Source organism: Rhyacophila brunnea, unplaced genomic scaffold, assembly GCF_057557595.1.
Source record: "Rhyacophila brunnea isolate RB1 unplaced genomic scaffold, BYU_Rbru_1.0 scaffold_16, whole genome shotgun sequence".
In the NCBI taxonomy this organism is placed as follows: Eukaryota; Metazoa; Arthropoda; class Insecta; order Trichoptera; family Rhyacophilidae; genus Rhyacophila; species Rhyacophila brunnea.
The window spans coordinates 13,159,414-13,183,567 of NW_028232816.1; the positions used below are offsets into that span (position 1 = coordinate 13,159,414).

The following is a 24,154-nucleotide window of genomic DNA, read 5'->3' on the forward strand; positions in this document are numbered from 1 at the left end:
TTTACATTTACCTAGTTTAAAATTCTGCCCTTTTAAAACAAAAATATAAATTTTAAACAATATAATATAATGTGATCAATAAATAAATAATTCTAAAGTTGTAGACATAAAAATGCAAATATCTCTATAAATTATAAATTTATTACTAAATTAATCGATTAAAACAACGATAGTTCAACGTTTTATTACCACTTAATTAACACTTATTTAGCAGTGTTTGAAAATGATTAATAAATACCACTTAGGGCTCAGACACACAGCATTGCAGTTGTAATGCATCGACGCAGGTCTTACATCTTGATTCCAAATATATTTCAAATTAGATTGTTTTTATACAACTGGAGATTCTAATCGAATGCATTTGGAATCAATTAAAATACGCGTCGACACGCTGCAACTACAGTACCGTGTATTTAAGCCTTTAGAATGTCAGTCTTAACTGCTTATTATATAAAAACATGTTTGTAACTATTATAACATATATATTGTTGGTAAATGCCACTGCAAAACTAGATAAAACCAACAATAGTTTCCCTGATCCAACTCAATGGGTATTAATTATATAAGGGCACAGTTCAACTTGAGGGATTTTTGACTTGCCTAATCTTTAACTAGGTAAAATAAATATGACTTGATCTTAACTTAAATGCAATTTTAAAATTCTACGTTGTTAATAATAATACAGTTATAATTACTCCTTTTATTGACCATGATTATACCAATTTGAAACTAATTTATTTTAAATTGACACATTTTAGTTGTACTTAACTATATAAAAATTTAGTCTAAGTTAAAAGTTAATTTAAGTATTTAAAATTGTGTTTTCTTAATTCTCTATAAACAGTATCTAAATGTTACACTTTTAAGTACATACATACCGATAAGTAATTGAAATATAGGTACACTTTACATTTTCCTCAACTTATTTATTTAACATAAAGCGGAAGACCTCAGTGGCAGCATTATACAGTGCGGAGCGTGCAGCGTATATATCGTGTTCTCTGGGTACTTGTTTAATATGCACTCTACACACACCGTTCCGCAAAACGCTGTCACTGAGGCCTTACACTAAGGACTAATAAAATGCATTTTTTTGTAGTACTTATTCCACTTTTAATCAAGAGATTAGGACCGGTTTCGTCCGCCTCAGAGGGACATTTTCAACTGAATACATTTTTTTTAAATATTAACAAACCACAAAATATGAAACAATCTACACTTACAATAACATTAATATCAACAAATAATTATGATTAGTCAAAATTTACAATAAAATTTTTATAAAAAATAATAAAATAAACAATATTATCAATTGAAATGAGATCGAATACGAAAACAAATACAACCAAAATATGAGTCAAAATTAAATTAATAAATAATGTACAATATATAAAGTTATGTTATAACAATCCCAAATATTAAATAGGGTATAATAATGGAGAAGACACAAAATATAATTGATCATTTAACAAATTAGAATTGGGCAAAAATTTATACCTATTAATTTCTAGGATGTCCTGTTTATCCAATTTTATAGATTTCTCATTCAAATGCAGGATTTTTAAATTTTTACTGATATTAAAAGAGTGATTATTTAAACTTAAATGATTTCCAAGAGATGAAGATTCATTACCATTTTTGGCACAGGCTAAATGTTCTTTGATCCAAGTGTTAAAAGAACGTCCCGTTTGTCCAACATATTTGGCATCACAAGAGTCACAACTCAATAGATAAATTCCGCTTTGTTTAAGTTTATCTAATCTATCTTTAATATTCACAAGTATTGAATTCAAATTTTGTGTGTTGTAAAATGTTACAATGAAAAGTTTTTTATCTATAACGGCGGATGAAACTGGTCCTAATCTCTTGATTAAAAGTGGAATAAGTACTACAAAAAAAATGCGTTTTATTAAATAAAAACAATAATACAATGCAGTTCCACCGTAAATTGACAGTTAACAAAATAAAAAATAAAAAAAGAAACTAAGGACTAAGACAATATTTTTAATCCTACAATTAAATATAAGCGAAACTGTAATATTTATATTATACGCATAACACAAGTAGGTACTTACATTTTTAAACCAATTTATATTCTGAAAACATATTTTTTCAATACGTCAGAAAATTTCCATAATAATTATGTTGTGTTTTTATTTAACATTGGATATTTATGTATCTATTTGTTTTAAAAAATTTTAATTAAAATTTTCATATCAAAATACCTATTTCAAATAAATCGCTAAATGTTTTTCACTTAGCCCCATCTCTCATACTGCTTTTTACAAAATTGATTCTGTACTTACCTACTTACCAAAACCCACAACGATTTCCGGCTCAGGAGATCTGTCTATCTACTCGAGAGACGAAGAGAGAGAGAGATAGAGAGAGACTTAATCATTAAAAGTGTTTTTCAAAATAATGCTTCCACCAAATATAATCTTTTGATAAGCACCAGAATTTCTGACAAAACGTAGCTCACATCTAATAAATAAAGATACAACACTACAATATTGTTCGAAGGGTGCATTTTTATTCACCGAGAACGATCGGGCAGATTCGTAGAAAAAAAATATTGGCACCCCGCAAATTATTTTTTAAAAAAAAAACTGTTATAATGTTATATCATATAATCTTTTGATTGCAAGCATAGTGTACTATGTAATATTATTATATTATAATATTTATTGGCACCCAAAAACTAATAGTTATAAAAATGAGAAAAATTGTTTATTCTATTTTCTTGTTTTATATTGCCTACTTATAACAAAAATTCTCATATCTACCTAAGTTACGTATAGAAAAATTATCCAGTTTGACTTGTGTATTTAATATTAGTGCCAATAAAATTTCTTGATGCTGTTCTTGTGGTGCAGTGCGTAAAGCGATCCGAGACCTCCGGATTCGATTCCCAGTGAGGACACGATATATTATTTATGTGATTTTCTCAAATACTGGCTATTTGTGATTGTCCCACTTATTACTAAATACACTAAGTACTGTTAAACTACACTAATTTCATTGGGCCTCTAGGCCTGTTGTCGTGTTAAAAATAATATATAATATAATTATTCTATAACTATAATACAACTGAATGTATATTATGTCATACTGTATCGATTATTTTTCATTCATAATAAATGTTATGACAAAACTTGTCATAGCATCATGCATGAAATATAATTAGATATAATAGTATAGCGATATAACTCAGTTGAGAGTATTAGTTCCAAATTCGGTAATCTTACATTTTTATCATTTTTTCTAATTAATCACTTAAACCTATCAAATTCATTTATTTTTCTAAAAAAAATTGTGTTAAAATCGCGAAATAGTTACAATATCTAAGTATAATAAAAAAAAATTGTTTGATAAATAATTCATCATAAATATTTTAAATCGTAATTCTTATTGTTTGATAATATGTTTACGCCAAATATTATATTTGCCGTCCTGTTTGCCTATACGGTTCTTTTGTAAATATCTAGGAATAATGTTTATATAGTTAACTGACATTTCAACTATAGTACCGTAATCTATTTAATTTTAGCTGTGGGGTGCCAAAAAAAATTCCCCATCGTAACATATATATTATAGATGTGGGAATCGCTAAAAATAGCAACAAACAATGTAGGAAAGCTATGATGATGACATTAAAGTGTGTTTAAAAATTATTCTGATGTTCAGTGCAATATTTTGAAAAACACTATCCTCTGTATTCAGCGATACCCAACCTTGGTGCCGGTGAACGACTCCGTTCATAAAAAATGTCAACAAAAAAATATAAAAACACATTTATTTTATTCAACGAATAATTCACAAAATTTGATAATGTGACATTCAATATATTGAACATACATAACTTAAAAACGTCTCAGATATATACTTACCTACTTGAAAAAATCTATTTTTTTTTTAATAAGACACCCGGCGGGATTTGAATCTGTATAACCATTTTTTTGTATATTAATATAATATACAAAAACCGATAGCCAACATTATAACGCAATTTGATAACCAATTCATGTAAGAACTACTAGTTAAAATTATTTTAATTATGTAGGACTTCCGTAGCTTAATTGGATAAATCACATTGGTGCAACTCCAGTGATTGTACAGGTTCAAATCTTATTTTCTCAAAAGACTTTTTTTCTAGTAGATATACTTGTACCTATACATCTGAGTTGTTTTCAAGTTATGTATAATTCAAAAGAACATAAATCATAATGACTTTTTATGGCACTCGGAAGCCCTACGTACAAACCATAGTAAAAAAAAATACCTAGTTTTTAGTTCATAATACAAAAATAAATATTTCAAATTTTCAGGGGTTCTCTAGTGTCAGTAAACGCTGGCACTCCACGATTAAAATTGTATAAAACATCATTATTTACAATAAGTATATTGTTTCCTTATTTTGCAAGTGGAATCTTTATGACAATGATACTACATCATGAAAAATAATAATTATAAAATATATCAATATATTGTACAGTTATTTATGGAATTTTAATTGTGTGGACTCATTAAACTTTCCCTGTCATAAATATACTTATTATAACTTTTAAAAGGGAAACTCACTTTTTCCCGACAGTGTGTACCTTCTGATTATAATGTAAACGGATATTTTCTGAAAATAATTGGATGAATTCCACTTTATTAATGAGTCTTAACGTAACACTCCTATCAGATCGCCCTCGTTTGAATGAAGACCTAATTTGTCAATTTTACATAGAATGTTAAAAAAAGTTTTCCACTTTTGGTATACCGTAAAGCCAACACTATATATTAAATAAATTCCTATGTACATAAAATAGTCAATCAATTAATTTTGAGTGACGCTCCTTATCGTTCAATGTGAACGGCACTGGTTTCACATGCGAGAGCTCCGGGTCAAATTCCCGCTGATGTCACAATATATATTTGTGAGTATCTGTAATTGTTTCACTACTATGTATTACACTACTGTTTCGTTATCTACACTACTACAATTGAGCCTCGTGTTGAATATATTTACATCTCAAAACTATCTCTCTCTCAAAAATATAAAAATGCACACTACGCTACCTAATATTTATATATATATATATACATAAAGTACTGAACCGATGCACTTTGGGTAACAATATGCGAATCGCAACATGTCGATAACATCCTCAGGGAGTGCCCCCATTTGGTTGAAAGGGGAGAACTCCCCAAATCGTTCTTACTCTCAACATGCTTTTACAAGTTTCTTCAAGCGACAATTTCACAATTTTCTAAAAAATTGCGAGAAAGTTTCTCCACACCAAGATTAATTATTGACCATTTGATTAAATCATAAAAAAAATACGTATGTAATAAGTCCATTGTTCGCCAACCGAAATCTTGGGGGTTGCTTCCGGTATGTACCCTGGCATGTTTATTACACCACGGTATAATAATTTGTTAGTGTATTTCCAAATAGTTATAAATGCATATTTCCTAATCTTTTAGATTTCTTTCCAGAAATTTTTCCTAATTTTAATTTGTTTAGTGTGGAAAAAACATACACGCTGATGTATCTATATTCCATTTAAAAACGCAAAATATTTGATATATGAAAATACTTTAAATATATTTATTACATACATCTAGTGAAAATGTCTATATAATTAAGAATATTATCATATTATGCTAATCGCCCACGATGGCCGAGAGGAAGCGTATCGGCTTATAATATCATGGATCCCGGGCTCGAATCCTGAGTCTGGTAAAAATTTTCATGTTGAACTAATAGATTGAGCAAGTGGCTAAAATTCAATTTTCGTAAAAATAAAAATTGATTGATATAACATGACCTCAGGATCATTCTAGTCGGATATAGCAATTTTCCATCCATCACATTACTGAATAAACGAAAATGGCGGAGACGTGGAGGATGGTGAGCGGCAATGCAAAAGAAAAACCCAGTATGCCACTCGCGACATCCAAGGTTGAGTATCGCTGACTAGCTCCAAGTCAAACAATATGATAACCACATATGATACCCACAAACTGCCTGAGTACTGACACCTCCACCGCTGTATAAAGCGGTGTGGTCACGCTTCAGCTTTAGCGCATATTTGCACATTTCCTTTCCAAAAGAGTGAAAAATGCTTATCAGGCGCGGACTGGCCTTACCAGCGACAAGACCTGGCCCCGGACCAAACGCCCCTCCCCGTGGCCGACATACTAAGTTCTAAGAGGAGAATAGCCCTGGCGCCCGCCAAGGACGAATTGCTATTGTCCTACTTTACAGGTAAGTCATTCGTGCTGGGATGCAGGTATAGCAGTTACGCGAAACTCTTGCACTGTCTCTGTGTAGATAGTTGTGTTAGTGCACTAGTTATCACGGGGTAACGCTTAGATGTAGTGCACTAACACCACCGTCTGTGCGCAGACAGTGAAAGAAGTTCGTGCGATACCAACTCTTCGATGTGTAATTTACCTACGATTTACTTAATAATTTGAAGCGTTACCCACCTGATTAATATTGCTAGAATGGCCAGATGATATTCAAAAAAATATTAAACCTTTCATTTCACTTAGTCATCTCTGCATTTGAATATCTTACAATGATGCAAAGTCATGTGTTCTGCTCAAATTACACGATACGACATAATCCTCACTGATCGTCCAATACGATAATTGCATCATAAAAAATAATTTTGAATCTGTTAGTCCAGTCTGGATGGAAATATTAAAGTCTTTATTCATGCAGACCCGGCTCGTGACAACAACACAACCTGCCATGTTGGCGTTTGACTTCGTGATCATCACTCGGACATTATTTATTATTTTAATAATAATGCGAATCACAAAATATATTAAATAATATAACGTGCCCTTAATTTTTTATTATGAAAATACTAGAAATATTATATTACCAAAAGACATTTTGTGATTTATTTATAAATTTAACACTGGCAACATCCGTGTATATAAATAAGCCAATTGCAACAGGAGTCAAAACGATCCAATGGATATCTAAAATTATTTACCACGATGGTTGAACTGTTCGTATAATTTAGCCATTATAATTTATACAGAGGCAGTTTTATTTATACTGCCGATACGGAAGATTTAAATATCTTTTGGATGGAACTAAGAACCGGCATTGATTTATTATTATTTAAGTGCATTTTATTTCTTTTTTTATATTGCATACCTACACATTTTATTTAAAAATATATTATTACACCATTTATGTCTCTAGTTAGCATCGTAAATGTAATTTTGTTGCGCGGCTATAATTTCACCCAAGGAACAATTCAATTTTAAATTTCGAATATATCTGGCCACTCTATCATCGAATCCCAAAAATTTTATTGTCTATGGATAAACCTCGAATAACAATTATATAAACCCCCTTTCGACTATTGCATTGCTTCCGCTTGATTGTCGCATGAACTTCATGTTTATCTATCTCACTTACTCTCATATTTTTCTATACTACATTATTATATTTCTGATTCTTCTCACTGTGCTTTGTAGATGTTGGATATTTTGCTTGTCTACTCTTTCTTCGCATATTCCAAATACAACATATTGCAGCTAACTCTTATGAAACTATCCTGTCAAAATATTAAACATTTAAAATTATGGGTATATTTTTTAATCTAGTTTTCCTGGTTATCATTTATACATTGCCATCTTTTGACGAAACATAAAAGTTATTAAGAGCATACATCGGCGAAACGGCAAATAATTTTCAACAAAAGGTGGGACGTAATTTCGCACTCGTTTCCAATCGGAGAGCGATAATCGAGCTGTGAGGACGTCAATTTGTTTTGTGATAGCGTCGGAGGAATATATTCTTAAATCGTGAAAAGATGGCTAAAAACGTTACGCATTTACTCGAAAAAGAAAACATGCCAATGAATATATTATTATTATTACTAATATAACAATAAACATAACATTAAATGGATGCATGTTGAATTTTTATGACAAATTATGTTTTGTGCATCACGCGTCGTTTGCACAATCTGCGCGTCGCGTAGTCACGATCTTTTTAGTCCATGCCTCAGCATGCCATAGCCTTAACAAAACTTAATCATTTTGATTACAAAAATGAACACAGATGTATTAGATCAGTATTAGAGCATTATTAATAATTACCTCAATTTCTGATACTTTTACACGAGAAATCTTAATTAGTTTTGGATAATTGTTACATTGTAGTAAATCAAATTTAAATATTAATTATCTGTCAAAATTTTACAAATTTTAGTATTTCGTAGATCTATATATCAATATGCTCTGCTTAGGATCAAACATGGTGGTAAAAATATAACATTTATTAGCTTTCTCTAATCTGTGTATTTTAATAATGTTTTTAGCACCTACCAAGTTATATGTTTAAATCCACCTAAAACAATAAAGTATTCCTCTATAAATGATATACCGGGATTTTTTTCAAATAAGTATTCCAAATTTTGACGTATATATTTGAATAAGAGTTAATTGAAATATAAATTTCCTATTACTTCATACGACACTTTAACTTATCCACATAACTTAATATATCCATGTTTCTATATCAACTACCCATTTTACATTTTTTAAACCATAGAAAATCTACCAGTATATCTTATTTTAGAATTAAGTAAACTTAATTAAAAGATTATATTACTATATGGCATCAAGATGTTCTTATAATTCTTTATAACTAAGCCAAGCTCTAACAATATAACATGACATTCCATTAACATAAATAATTTAATTTACGAAGGCTTTTGTTAACATTACTACTTGATCGTTTTGGTGTGAAAATTAGTTTTGCCAAAAACTAATAAAAAACAGTAGGTATATTATATTATTATTAATAACTTTCTTTACTGTTATTTTTTGGTGAAAGAACAATATAGTTAAAAGAAACGGTAAATTCACAGTTCTTCTTATCGTCAAAAGAACTTTTAAAACATACCCGAAATTCACTTTCAATCAAATGTAGAAATAAAAATTAAAGTTATGCAATCTATAACAAGGGCGGCTACCGCTTGTTTCTATACTTATCTAAAAACAAATCAAAACCTAATGCAACCCACTGATTTCTTCGTTAGATTAATAATTAATTAATCTGTCTTAATGGCTATAGTGGATTGTGTTAGGTTTTGATTTGTTTTTAGATATCAAAAGACCTCTCACCACAAAAACGATACCATTAATTAAACAGTCACAGCTGCATTCGTTTAGTTTTTTTATTATTCATGAAATACAATGGTTTATTAAAATTTTTAAATTGTATTGCAGTGCAAAAAATTGTCTAACAGACTTTAATTTTTATTGCTACATTTAAAAATGTGAATTTCGTCCCGTTTTTAAGCTTTTTCCTAACTATATGGAGCACTGTATCTTGACCAAGGAAATATTACAATTATTATTGTCGATATTTTGATTTATATATTATTATTATATTAACTATATTTATTTTTATTATTTTTGGTGTTATTTTTTAAATTATATATTCAGTTGTTGTATCGAAGTATAACGATAACTATGATGTATAGAAATTGTTGAGAATTTCGCTGTAATATGTTTAACAATGTGTTACTTTTCTTAGTGTTGTGATAAGTGTTGGATTTTATATAAAAAGTTACATTGTGTTCAATTATTGTCAGTCGCTCAATGTTATCTTTATTTGGTGTGGAATTTTTACAACATAAAGGCATATAAATTACCAGGAAACGAATTAATTTTTTGTATCAAGGGGGAGTGTAATAAGACACCCGGGGAGGAAATAATTACTACACTAACCTTTAAAAGTCTTATTATCAATACGTATCTATTTTTTTCAATTCTATACTATTTACCTGAGGTTTTCTATGATTACGTGTAGCAATTAGGGACTGCAATACTTACTGATATTTCAAAATTAGACAATACCGATATATTCGGTATTGGAAGTGGAAACAAAAAGTATTATTTTTTGTTGGGTTACGCGATGTCTGGTTTACTTCCGTGGCCCTTCATCATCCTTGGTGACCATCAATGACACAATATGCTATAAAATATTAATATGTTAAGGAGATTCATATACTTAATATATATTTATTGGTAGATACTTGCCTTCCTTACTTAATAGGAAATACCGAAATACCGGTTTTGGTATTTTCATTCGGTATTGCAATCCCTAGTAGCAATGGAGTGCATATTAATAATATATTGTGTTCAACATAGCAAACACTTTTTTTTAATTTACCATATTATATGGTTAATGTTTTTAATTTTAAATACTTTATACAATGTATATATCATCGACCTGTCACTTTAAAACGATAATATAATATATTATGACTGTATTTTTTTAAATATTGTATGAACAATATCGTTGCTCTCAGGTTTAAATCCTGGGTCTGGCAAATACACATATTGTTTTTCAATTTGCGTTTGGAGTCTTACACTCCACCTTAAGATGACTGATTATGGTGACAACTATTAATAGTTTTTTTGTTAAATTAATTATCAACTTAATACTATCAACTTATAATTCACAGTGCAGATTTGTTTTTTTTATATAAAGAAATCAAAATGGCTATTCTATATGTTAATGATAATGAAACTAAGCCCGTTTAATATACGCGTTAGATAGGCTCGATGTGTCAATATTATCTATTTACAATTTTTTAAACTACGATACAAATAAAAAATTAAACACCTTTAAATAAACTTCTTTATTGTTTTTAAATCTTTATACTTAGATATGTTAACCAAAAGAGTTAGAAATGTATGTTTGTTTACATTTTAATTACAATAAGCAAAAACAACTATTTTTTTATACCGTGTAGGTACTCTCACAATTTTTGTGCTTTAAAATTTATTAACCTAACCTAAAAACTGTCAATATGCCTTTGTGTTTTAAATAATCTCTACCTGCATATTGTTGTTCTGTTATATTATAATATACACTATATCCAACAATAGTTTAAATATTTTCATTTGTATTTAGAAAAAAATATTAAGACGTGACTTAAAATCTTTTACTTACAAAATAATATTAATTTAATGTTTTTTTCAACAGCAATTTATACTCATTTAAATGAATTTTAATTTTTTATGACAATCTTAAATGTTTGGTAAAATATGTCTTTGTTAAAATGTGTCCCAATTTAAAACATAATGTTATTATAAAATGTTATCACATAAAAATAGAGACGAACTCAATTTTTCCCTGGTGTCTCGCCAGTGAATCTCTAAGCTTTAAGCTTTAAGTCATGATAAATTAATATTTCGAAGCGTTAGTGCACAGATGTATGTATGTTTAAAAAAGTTAATTTAATAGGTTCGATTGAAACCAACGGCAAAATGGACATATTATTATATATGTGAATGAAGGAATAATCTTTAGATTACCTATTTGGACGTACAATAATTGAACAGAATAAAGGTATGATGCAGGTTGGATTTTTTATACTTCTCTCTCTTATTAGTCGTTCCCTCATAGCTGAGGATCGTGACCACATTAAAAATTCAGCCATCTTCTGAATGACCATGACTCTCCACTCCTCTCGGTCTCTGCTTCTCTCGGAGTAGAGTGAATACTGTCTCCAGTAAACTGCTTTACTTGGACGCTCTTCATCTATTTCGCCTTCCCTGGAAGCTATCCAAAACCACCAGTCTCACCCGGTCAATATATCAAAAAAACTGCTGAATGCATCTCAAGAGCCGTTTCTTTATTTGAAGTACCTATCTGGATGATTGACTGCTTCGTCAGTATTGTAATAGCTTTTGTTACTTACTACAATTTTTAATATCGCCTCCACATACTCATCTCTCCCATGGGTACTTTTAATTTAAAGCCATGTAAATTTTGTCAAAGCACACTTGAGTACATGGCGACCCTTAGTCTTGTGACATTCCTAGTATTCCCAAAATAATGCTTCACAATCAAACGTAGAGTCCTGTGATACGCCCGGTTAAGAGCGGCTGTGGTGCGGGGTGGGTGTGGTTTGGTGACGCCATTAATTTCAATGACTGCTTCCCAGCCCAATAGCCCAATTTCCTTATAAACTGGACATACAATATAATATGTGCGTTAACCCATCGATTTTGAATACTTCTGTACTTTTTGGACTAGACAGAATTGCATAGTATTTAATAATCAGGTGACCATTACGTTAACATGCTAAAAATATGAAACATCATGTTTATATCAATTATTTAAAAAAATAATTATAGTGTACCCACCAAGGGATGTGACAAAATGGCTTTTGAGTGATGTATAACTTCTAACAGCGATATTAAAAAATAGACATGACATAAATATCATTTTATACATGCACATTAGTCTATTATGTTTTACGTTACGTTTTTTAGATGATCTTCCGGACAGAAACTGCGACAAGTGCATATCATGCTGCATCGATTACGAGGGCTGGCTGCAGTTTCAGAACTGTCTGTACAAGATAGTAAAGGATCCGCTCTTTGAACTCTTCATCACCATGTGCATCGTCCTCAACACGTTGTTCTTGGCGCTGGAGCACCACGGCATGAGTGAGAATATACGTCAGGCTCTAGATATAGGCAACAAAGTAAGTGACATCCTAAATTATACTCTAAATCTAGGATCGGTGCATTAAAGTGAGAAGAGACTATTATTGACAGATTATCATAATCCATCACACTGAGGGATTGTAATACCGGTATTAAAAATCAGAAAATACCGATATATTCGGTATTGAAAATTGAAACAAAACGTATTAATTAGCATAAAAAATTTAACAGGATTATATTTTTTGTCAGCTTACGCGATTTCTAGTTTACTTCCGTTGCCTTTTGATGTATTTGGTGAACAGCAATAACACGTGCACATTGCCAAATACATATACATTATAAATAGTTATTTCCTTAATTTTAAATTATCCTAAGGTTTTGTGGTGGGTCTATCAAATATGTGAGATAAACACACATCACAAACTTGCTCTAATAGTAAAAAAAAGTATATGTGTTAAAACTAAAAAAAATAAACTGAAGGCTCTTATATTTTTTAGTTTCAACACAATTTTGAAAACACTTTTATTGTGCGTCATACCTGTCATTAAACATAGCGATAGGTAGGGGGTCCCGCCAAAGAACCTGGCCAAGGTGCCCGCTTTAGGATGTGGGGGCCATGCGTGTACGTTAGTCCTAAGACACTCTCCAAAAGACGGGACTTTTACCACGTTTTTCTTAGCTCGTATTCTTGTTTGTCCGGTGGTTGTTTATCCACTACAAATCTTGTAATCGATTTTTAACTAACTTCCCGACTAACTAGACATTTTAAACTTTTAGAATATATCAGAACACGATGTCAATGCATTCTTTTAATACTTTTAGCCATCTTTAAGTAGAATTCAATTCATTTTCAGTTAATTCTGTTTTGTATAAAAAGTTATTTCGGAAGAAATCCGTAATCCAATTCACTATTATTGGTTGCTAAGGGGGTGTTCCTAGTAACTAAATTATTAATATATACGTACGTTACTATGAAAATCAAAATGACATTTCAGTATTCTATATTAATTGTTTGTTTGTTGCAAAATAGAAAAAAAATGATTTGTTGACTTATTTGTCCTAAATTATCAATACATAGAATAATTGTCAAGTTTATATGATTCAACAGAATATTTTAAAACGTGGTATATAAAATGTTCTTTTTATCTTGTAATTATTCCCGTTACGTTTAATCATTCGTGGAAAGTCATCGTAGATAGGGTCGTCGTATTGAATAAAAAAATATCAACACGTTCTAGTATCGGTATCAAATTTAATGATGCTTGTCCGTGAGGAATTTATTTCTTTAAAAAATCGCAAAATCAGTATCACCTCGATTACAGAACTGTACTTATAATTTTTGCTTCTAGGTCTTCACATCCATCTTCACACTCGAGTGCTTCCTTAAGGTCTTGGCGCTAAGCAAAGACTTCTTCGCGTGTGGATGGAACATCTTTGATCTAATCATAGTATCAGCTAGTTTGCTAGATCTCATATTTGAACTTGTTGACGGATTATCTGTTTTACGAGGCCTTAGATTGGTTAGTAAAATACACTCATTTATTTATACACTTTACTCATAAAAATCAACAGTGACACAATTCAAACTGTCACAATTAGACTTAATACTGTCTTCGTCGCTGTAAACTGTACAGCATGTTACGAAGCAAATAAAAGGAAGTGGATATATTAATTGTAATTTTTACTTCATATTTTAATCGAAAATGTATTGTACCTAATCCACATCATGCCACTTTTCGAGGTGTCGTATGGCTAACAAATATGAGTCATATTTTAATTTACCTATCTAATTTCAAAATTAATCAAAAATAAAGTATTTTATCAATGGTCGAATAATATTAAGATATGGTATGTATAAACAACTAGACGATTACTGATTTTATTTCTTCGTTGTTTCGACACAAACTTTTAGCGCTGTTTTGGCGTCAGGTTATAAAACAATTTACAAATATGTATATATCATAAGATGTGAGTGAAATACAAGTATTTCACTCATGGAACCAGTTAAATTGAAAAACTTCGAAAGTCGAGGGCCGCGTGTACTTAACATATCATTTTCCGCAAAATCATTTATAAGCAAGTATGTTGAATGATCATAATTTATTATATAAATATCCATGATGGTGAATTATCTGGGTTCAAATCCCAGCTTTTTTCATATTATTGTGATAGCTTTTGTTCTATTTATGAGATTGCATACAAATATTTATGTTTTAATATCACTATTTATGCCACAATAATCACATATCCTTAAAAAATCCAGGCCGGTCTCGAGTCACTAATATGCCCTGAGTGTCACATATCGTATTATATAAAACATATTATTTGCTATTTATATGACCAGATTTTATAGTATATATATGGTATTTTCCTTTTCTGCGCATCTATTCTATACACAAGGCTGCTATCGGCGGTTATCGAAGGTAGTTTATCATATTTATATATTGAGGTACTTATTATAATTGGTACATAAAGTTAGCCGTCTAAACTGTCAAAACTGTCTATCTCGCTTTAAAAGTTAACATAACCAAGAGAGGTGCTATTAAAACACAGCACTTTTTGACATTTTCGCGGCTCTCGTGGTGCAGTGCGCAAGGCGCTGGCCTTCCATCATGGAGTTCTGGGTTCGATTCCAGTGAGGTCAAAATATATTTACATAATCTAATATGTGAATTCCTCAAGCCTGGGAGTTTTACCACTACTATTGGGCTTCACGGCCTGCTGTGGTGTTTAATAAAGAAACAAATAATAATAATTAAAAAAAATAACAATTAACTGCCTCAATACATAAATATAATAAATAATAGCTGCCTATCGCCGCCGATAGCAGCCTTGTGTAGAGTAGATGCGCTGTTCCAGTTAAGAGACTCTTGAGTGTTAAAATTATCCCAAACCATTATAATTATTATGTTGGTATCGATGATGGTGATTTATCTGGGTTCGAATCCCAGCTGTTTTTAATTTATGAGTAATAGCTACATATATTTATGTTTTAATATCACTATTTATGTCATAATAATCAAAATTAATAAATTAAAAAAACATAATATTATATACATAACTAATCTATGGGCCCTATTGACAAGAAAATTTTCTCGTGTCACCTGAATGTCACATCGCATACATACAAAATGCGTTTTGTTATTGATATGACCTTATGTTATTGTAATTACATTGTATTTTCTTTTTCTGTTGCAGTTAAGAGTGTTAAAGTTGGCCCAATCGTGGACAACCATGAAAGTCTTGTTGAGTATAATCATCTCGACAATTGGTGCGTTAGGTAACCTCACGTTCGTGTTAGTTATAGTAATTTATATTTTTGCTGTGATCGGCATGCAGCTTTTCTCGAAAGACTATACCCCAGATAAATTCGATCCGGACCCTGTGCCAAGGTATGATATTGTGTATTTTCTTAGCTTATTATTGTATTAAGACTGTCTACTAGTCGCGAAATGTTCCATAATACGTCGTTAGCGCACAAAATTTGTGCGTTTAATGTACCTAAGCATTTAGGAATTCAATAACATTTTAAAGGTACAAGTAAAGGTACCTAATTTAGTTAATACGGTCTCAAAAATACTAAATATTGGGTTATTATTCCTAAATACTTACTGGACTAAAAGAGATGATGGATCCAGTCTCTTTCTCTGAATGGAATGGAAGCAGAAACAAATCGTTTATCCACCAAACTAACGATTGGCTAATAAACCAAACTGTATAATTTAATATAATTATGTATGTTATTATTTTCTTTAATTGTTCCAACTGTCAATTCATGTTAGAAATGCATTGTATTAATAATTGTAATTGAACAGTTTTTTTTACTACTGAATCCACTTTTATCAAAATGTCCCTCTGAGACGGAGAAAACCGCTACAATTATTTAATAAAAAGTGGATTCAGTAACAAAAAATGTGTTTTATTAAAATTATGTTATTAGTTTATAAAATGTAATTATTCTGCCAAGTGAATGAATGCTAATTCAAATAGAAAATAGATTCTTTTGATATTTAAAAATAGGCAGTTTTGGTATACTAAATCTATACTTAACATTCTTCGTCAATTTTGAGCAGGGATAACAATAATTTCTTTTTCCAGTGCACACATAGGGTTTTGTTTATAATGTTTTGATTTATTCGATCAAACGGTCAAAAACTGACACTTTGGCATACTTACTTCAACTGCGTAAGTGAGTAAGTAGTAGGGGAGCAAGGGGGAATTGGAGCCTACTAAGGAAATTGTTGAAAAAAAGTAACAAAATGTTCTAATCGTTTATTATTAAGACTTGAAATGAGTCCTTTGGTTACATAGTAATAATATTATTGCAATTTCCACTCAAAAATTCTATAACTAAGGTACAAAAAAAACGTTTTCCCAAAAAACACATTTGGCTCCAATTACCCCACATGTAGGGTAATGAGAGCCAAAAATTTACCAAATATGTAATGGGAGCTTCATATTTTAATTTGCTTACAAACACTTATACACATTATAATAGACATAGGTACAATAAAATGTTAAATACTTACTAATGTAATTCAACAAAAATATGCTCCAGTACTAAAAATATCAAAAGAATCAACACGTCATGTTATGAAACTAAGCAAAAAACACAAATATAATCTTTCTGGTTTCGGAGGACATTTTCCAACGAAGTCACCGTCCAACCAGCCTTGAAAGTCGTCAGTTTTCTATTTCTGGGCATCTGGAACAATTAAAATTTTTTATACTAGTAAAAGAGGTGTGAAATTTATATAGGGGTAATGGGAGCCTCCTAGGCTCCAATTACCCGAATGTCAACCACTTTGAAGATTGATAAATAACGCAACCAAACCATTTTAAACCTTGATTCTGAAACTACTAAACAAAAATACATGTATCTGGCTATACAATGGACACAAAATATGTAAAATAAGTAAAATTTTAAGTACTTACGTTGATGTTTATGTATTGTTAATTGATATAAGCACCTAGCCCAAAACACACTTCCACTCGCCACGCGCGTGCACGTGCCACTAAGCAGCCGACAGCGATCGACGGGCTTAGCCGACGATTGACGAAGATGTTTTGGTTATTTCCGAGTCATTTTAGTGTTAGATGGTACCTGTTTTGCAGTCGCTCCCATTACCCGCAAGCTCCCATTACCCCACGCACCCCTAATAATACACATTATTTATAAATTAATTGAAAAACCACAATTTTTATATATATAGTTAACTATTATTACGATAAAGTGACAATAAAAAACATACAATTATCGCTTTTATTTCTTCAATGGAGTGTCTCGAAATTCTGCAAATTTTGATTTCAAGTTTGCACACAAATAAATGTGTGAATCCTTTTTTATTAGTCCATTGGTGACGAGTGTTATTTCTTTTACAGATGGAACTTCAACGATTTCTTCCACTCATTCATGATGATATTCCGGATCCTCTGCGGGGAGTGGATCGAGCCGCTGTGGGACTGCATGCGGGCGGAGGAGGTGGCCGGACCAGAGACATGCTTCTTCATCTTCCTGCCAGCCCTCGTCATGGGCAACTTCATGGTCCTAAATCTTTTCCTTGCCTTGTTGCTCAACAGCTTTAACAGTGAAGAGCTTAAAAATAGGAAAGAGGTATGAATACTCAACAGTATTTTTCAATAAAAACTAAATTCGTTGTTTATATAGTTCAGTTCAAACCAACAAATAAAGTGTTTCTGTAACATTCAAATATTGATTTAATGACTGTATCATAATTCAATAAAATACCTTTTTGATTATACTGAACAAAAACCAAACCCAACATGGATTTTTTTTTGTTAAAACCTTTTTATGACGTATCTACTTAATGCTTTTGAAGAAAATTATATAAATGCGTCAGTAGCCACGCTACACGGAAGTACATTGGAATATATTGTATATGTCTGAGAGCGATTGTTTCTCCTAAAGCCGGGCAGTTCTCGATCCGAATGTTCTCAGTTAATATGTATACTAAAAAATTGTCGCTGTTCCCGTTAATTATCATTGACATATAAAATAATAAAATGTTAAAATGTTATTTTGCATATTACAAAAGCGGCCACCCATCCAAGTACTATCCGCCCGCAATGTCGCTTAACTTCGGTGATCGGACGAGAACCGTCAGCCGCTCGGCCGGTAACATTTGAATTTTGTGCACAGAATTTTATTTGAATGCCAATATCGCGGCGAGCGGTAAAACATATACATGTTAAGATAATATATAAACTAAATATAATTTATATAAGTACTTGCATAAAATTACAAAAAAAACGTAATTACAATAAAAGAGAAAATCTGGGAGAGTACGTCCGAGGGGTGCAAAGATTTTTTAAATAATACTACTTGGAAAAATAATGGAAAAAATATTCTATGTATTTTGACTTGCTGAGTGAATAATGCATCATAATACTATATAATATACCTTTATATAATTGTATAACTATTCAAACCCTTAGGATCATCGATTGGAAGCCTGCAATGGATTGTTGAAAATTTTCTTTCATCAATAAATAACACGTTATGTATAATTACGTTGGCTTTATAAAATATTTTATAAAAATAGCTTGTTTGTGTTGTTGTTGTTTTATGTTCAGTCTAATTAGTATAGTTTTATTAAAATAAGTACTTATTATATTGAAAATATATTCTATATTGTCCCAATCAGCCGATGAGTGAGTTGTGTTTCTATTTTCGGTCCTATCGCAGAAAATCCTGATCGGAAAAAGTATGGTAAGCCAACAACCACGTCTAAGTTGCACTTTTATATTTTTCTTATATTCCTAGTCTATTGTCTTACATTAGAATATTAATTATATAAACAATAGACAAGATATAAGAACATTTCATAGGGGATAAGTGCATCAGCTTACTCGGGGAAGTGTGGCAATACGCGACACTTTCCATAGGCGAGAAAATAATTAGAAAGCTTTTTTATTAAATTCGAAATTTTAAATATTCCACAATTTATTTATTACAATAATTATCCCACTTTAAACCATTGAAATGCCACAATCACCAAAATAATTTTGTATTTTATAAATATATTACAAATTATTATCATTATGCTATTATATTATTTATATATTATCATAAACAACGGATTATTATGTACAAATTATTGCTTGAAAATATTATTATCGATCAAAATATCACCCTTATTAAAATACCACACAATATTATGTAAGTATCAGGCACGTCTTAGGATTTTTTATATCTCGATCATTCAATTTCGCAATAATATCCATTATTATACTATGTATTGGATACCATGAAATCATAAATTAGACTGTAGAATTCCACACGTTGCTCATATTATAAACTGACAATCTTTAACATACTATGATATTAAATGCTATAACTTCACCGTAAAGCACGTCGGATGATAATATCATGGGGGCTGATAGGGCTCTAGCCTGGGGCCCCCGGCTCTGGGGGGAAGGGCCTGCTTATCACGTCTACCTTATAATTATTGAGATAAACGTACATCACAAATTTGCTCTAATGGTAAAAAAAAGTCGTCTGCAACGCTATTTCAATTCAAGAGTCTTAAGATTTTAAAATATGTGGTTGTGTGATACAATTTTTAATTATTATTGTGTGTCGATATTCGACAACTCCATAATTATTTAAATGGATGTATTCAAGTATACAAAAAATCGCTAAAAATACACTGAATACCCATAATTTTACCTGGAGCATCATTTAGAAAACGCTTCTGAAGAGCATCACACTGCTTTTACCCCTGCGATAGGTAGGGGTGGCTGCCAGAGATCCTGGCCTGGGGGCCCGCTTAAGAATATGGGGGCCTTGGATAAGATACAGAAATTTGGCTTGAATGAGCATTCAAATAACAGTGGATCATCACCACGTGATAATGGCGAGACGTTATAAAAATAATAATAACTTCATTACCATACAAACGATTCAAGATTCTTAAAGTATGTATTTTTTGAATAATTTTTAAAGTCTTTAGCGAATGACCAATAACCAATCTCCAATAATTGATAAGATTCCTCTGTACGAGGAGTGTGATAAGTTTCACCTTTTAGCGTAAATAGTAATTTACCATTTTCAATTATTTGAGTCGCCTATAGTCATTATCGCATTTTGCAATTTTGTCATTTTTCAGTTAAATAACAAGTGATTCTAAAGACATTAATCTATCTATATAAAAATAAAGAGTTAGCTATCAAAAGTCACTTTAAACCATGTGACCATCGTTGACAAAGTTAACTGTAGGTGTCATGACTCACATTTTTTAATAAATAATGTGGTTCTAAGGCCTATAAGGCCTTCCTAATCAATCAAGGAGCTAAATTTCTCGTAGTGTACTGTGTGTCTGCAGACTTATGAGTATGCATTATATATATTTTTTTAAAAAATAATATAAATGGACTCACTCGGAGTTCAATATTTTTCTTCTAACTACTGGTGGTTTTTTGCGATTATCTAAAAACTCCTTTATATTGTAACTTAAAACTTATTTAATAAAATTCAAAGAAGCATATTATCCTATCGCTATAAACTATTTTTAGACTAAAATAAATTAATGATTAATTCGATATACTAAATTTAATAAATAATTAAAATATACCTACCTACCCATATACCGCACGTATACCAGTTCACCCCAAAAAATATATTACACTGTATTGCAATACCGCAATAATATTATTATCTATTCTTAAGTCAATTAATTAATCAAAATTTATACAAATACATTGCTTTGTAATGAATTGAATACAGCTATAAAATGTACAAATTATATTACATATTGTAGAATAATTTCATTATACCTCATGTAGGTTTTTGGGTCAGAATGTTGTATCTACAAACAATGTGTTTTTCCTGATACCACTTACTGACACCAAAAACTTACAGGTAATATAGAAATTTATTTAAATTTTAAATTCCATCTTAGAAAAATTAGCAGCTTATTTTTTCACCATACAGCATCGGACTGGCATGCAGAGAATCCTGGGGTTTATTTTCAGATATGTCCAGTTTCAACTACCATCATGTGAATAATTAGTGCATGGAAGTCATGATGATACTTTATACCGCACAAAAACTCACTTAAAACCTGTGGCGTGCGGTGACGTTTACTTATAAAGATTCTTTTGAAAAAATATGTACCATTTATTATACATACCTATATCTACTTGGTGTTTTGTAACCAACTAAAGTATTGCGGTAACTTTGCAATATTCTAAAAATATTTTCGTAATATTAATAAAAATTACAATACATTTACTTACATAATTTATAATGACTACATAGTACTTTAACGATTATTTATGGCGATGCTTTTCATCTACAGCATCTATAGACCGCACGCCACTGAGTAAACATATAACACATAAGTACACCGTAACAATACTACAGAAGGCGCCGATTTACGTCGGATCACACATCTGTATAATATGAAAACTGTCACAATACAATATTTTTTTTATTACCATATTCTACAAATGATTGACAATAAATTATATTGCAGTAAATGTCTCTTTATCCTGGATCATATATTATGTCCAACCACCCATACATAATAATTAGAGAATTTCCTATATTTCACTTCAATCTGACTCGGAATCCCTAGAGAAGCCGTCATCCCCCACCAGTTACCAGAGCATCAACCTGCAAATTGGAAAGTGAACGCTTCATCGGTTATCAACAATGCAATCCTAGTTCAAGTCTTCCAAGCTGGTGTATGAACCAGAACCACATCCATCAATACACAAATATCTTAGATATTCAGTCTATTACTGAAATTATATACAATATTCCTTCTACAACTCTGATCCTATCTACCGTTCCCTTTGAAATGAGTTGTACAAGCTTCATATTATTACCTATATAGAAATTTTAATATACTGTCCAACAAGAACTTCTTAGCTACGTGTTAAAACTGTGAACTATCAAGCTCCTCCTATTTTTAACCGCACTTCCATTATAAACTAACAAGCTCCTCCTATTTAGTCGACGACAGCGCCTTCTGGCTTATGCCTAAATCTTCTTGTCGGACAGTACATATTGTTTTCCTTCATTTGGGACTGGCTACCAAGAGTTAACTATTAATAAATATTGAGTAATTTTTTACTCGGTAGAACTCCATTTTACAATAATTACTGTATAATAATATCAACATTAATTTTAAATTCTATAATTAATCACACCTAATAATTATTATAATTACCTACATATTGTTTGTAGAATTACTCTGCCATTCGTGTGAATTGTTTATTCCAATTATGTCCAATATCCATAAATACGAAAAACGTACGAATCATTTTAGCTATTTATTTCTTGCTTTCTAAGGGGTCTTCAATATATGACATCATGCCCTAAGTGGGGAGGGGGTTTGATACAATGAGATGATTTCTTCTGAAGGGGATATGAGTAGGGGAGGGGGGTAGAAAATTTGACATCACAAAATCAATAAAATATACATACAATAGAAATGTTCCGTGGGAACAATATATCTACTCAGAAATCGATAATTTTCAATGAATACACAAAAAATGCACACTTAATGAAATATTTAGTGACAACTCCAAAATATTCCAAATAACAACAAAAACAATTAATAAACGACAAAATGGTCATTTACCATAATTGATTCCTTGTAGAGATGGCAGATATTAGAAATAAACCACTCATGTTCAATTTATTTGAATGATATCTATTTAGATTCTGCGTTAATATGTAGGTTCATGAGGAGGCAGTGAATTTGGGAAGTGACTGTCAACCAAACTTTAAAACTGTAAACGTGAATATATATATATGCATTGTAGTAAACAATATTTATATACGATAATACTCATAGAAAAACTTTATTGGTTCAGTATTCAACTGTATAATATAAAGATATTGACAAAATTTATGTGCAATATATATTAAATGTTCATATATTAAATTCTATACAATATGATTTCAGGACATCGGTGAAGATTCAAAACTGGCTCGCAGCTTCGAGAGGATCCGATCGATCATGAGAAAGAAGCGAATAGCATTCTCGAAGCCTAGCGGTGTAGAGAAAGGCGCCAAGCTGGAACAGATAGTTAACGAAGTGATCATTCAAAAGAGGTACAAGAAGGAAAAGAGATTTTCGGCGATCAGCGACCAGAGGTATTCCGGCTCAATACAAGAGACCATCATAGGATTCCCTCATGATAACATATACAATCATAGCTATCAAGAAGCACTCAATAGGTATTATATTAATACAAAATACCGGTATTAATATTTGTAGCTTTGCCGGAGGGAAGATTTGGTAAGACTCATCGTTAAAATATTCAAATTGATACAAAAAGATTATAATATTCCATTTTGTATACATAATGACGTAATAATAAGAAAAAGAACATTAATTAGCAACTTGGCAGACATGACAGTTATACCTGTCAAAATTCTGACTCTTGTTCTTTACAAAATAAAATGTACTTACATTATATCGTAGTTTATGATTTATATAATATATAAAAACTACTTTATTTCAGCAAAATAATATAACTATCATGGCCTATTGATTTTACAGGAATTTATAGCTTCATCAAACTGTTTTAATATTATGTATGCATTTTACGCAATGTTTCTTTGGCTTTGCTTTGGAATGTATACAAAGATGACTCTTTAAGTGTATAAAAATACACATTTTAC

The 24,154-nt window shown here is 30.9% G+C and overlaps 1 protein-coding gene across 1 annotated transcript in view; it reads left to right on the top strand.

The window, feature by feature from the left end:
- NaCP60E (Na channel protein 60E) overlaps nucleotides 1-24,154 on the top strand; it is a 294,537-nt gene that overhangs the window by 255,411 nt on the left and 14,972 nt on the right. Inside the window, exons 10-14 of the mRNA XM_085943900.1 lie at nucleotides 12,319-12,533; nucleotides 13,845-14,015; nucleotides 15,694-15,887; nucleotides 17,878-18,109; nucleotides 23,433-23,707. Of these exons, the coding sequence (XP_085800026.1) occupies nucleotides 12,319-12,533; nucleotides 13,845-14,015; nucleotides 15,694-15,887; nucleotides 17,878-18,109; nucleotides 23,433-23,707 (1,087 nt within the window). The remainder of the gene's footprint in view (nucleotides 1-12,318; nucleotides 12,534-13,844; nucleotides 14,016-15,693; nucleotides 15,888-17,877; nucleotides 18,110-23,432; nucleotides 23,708-24,154) is intronic.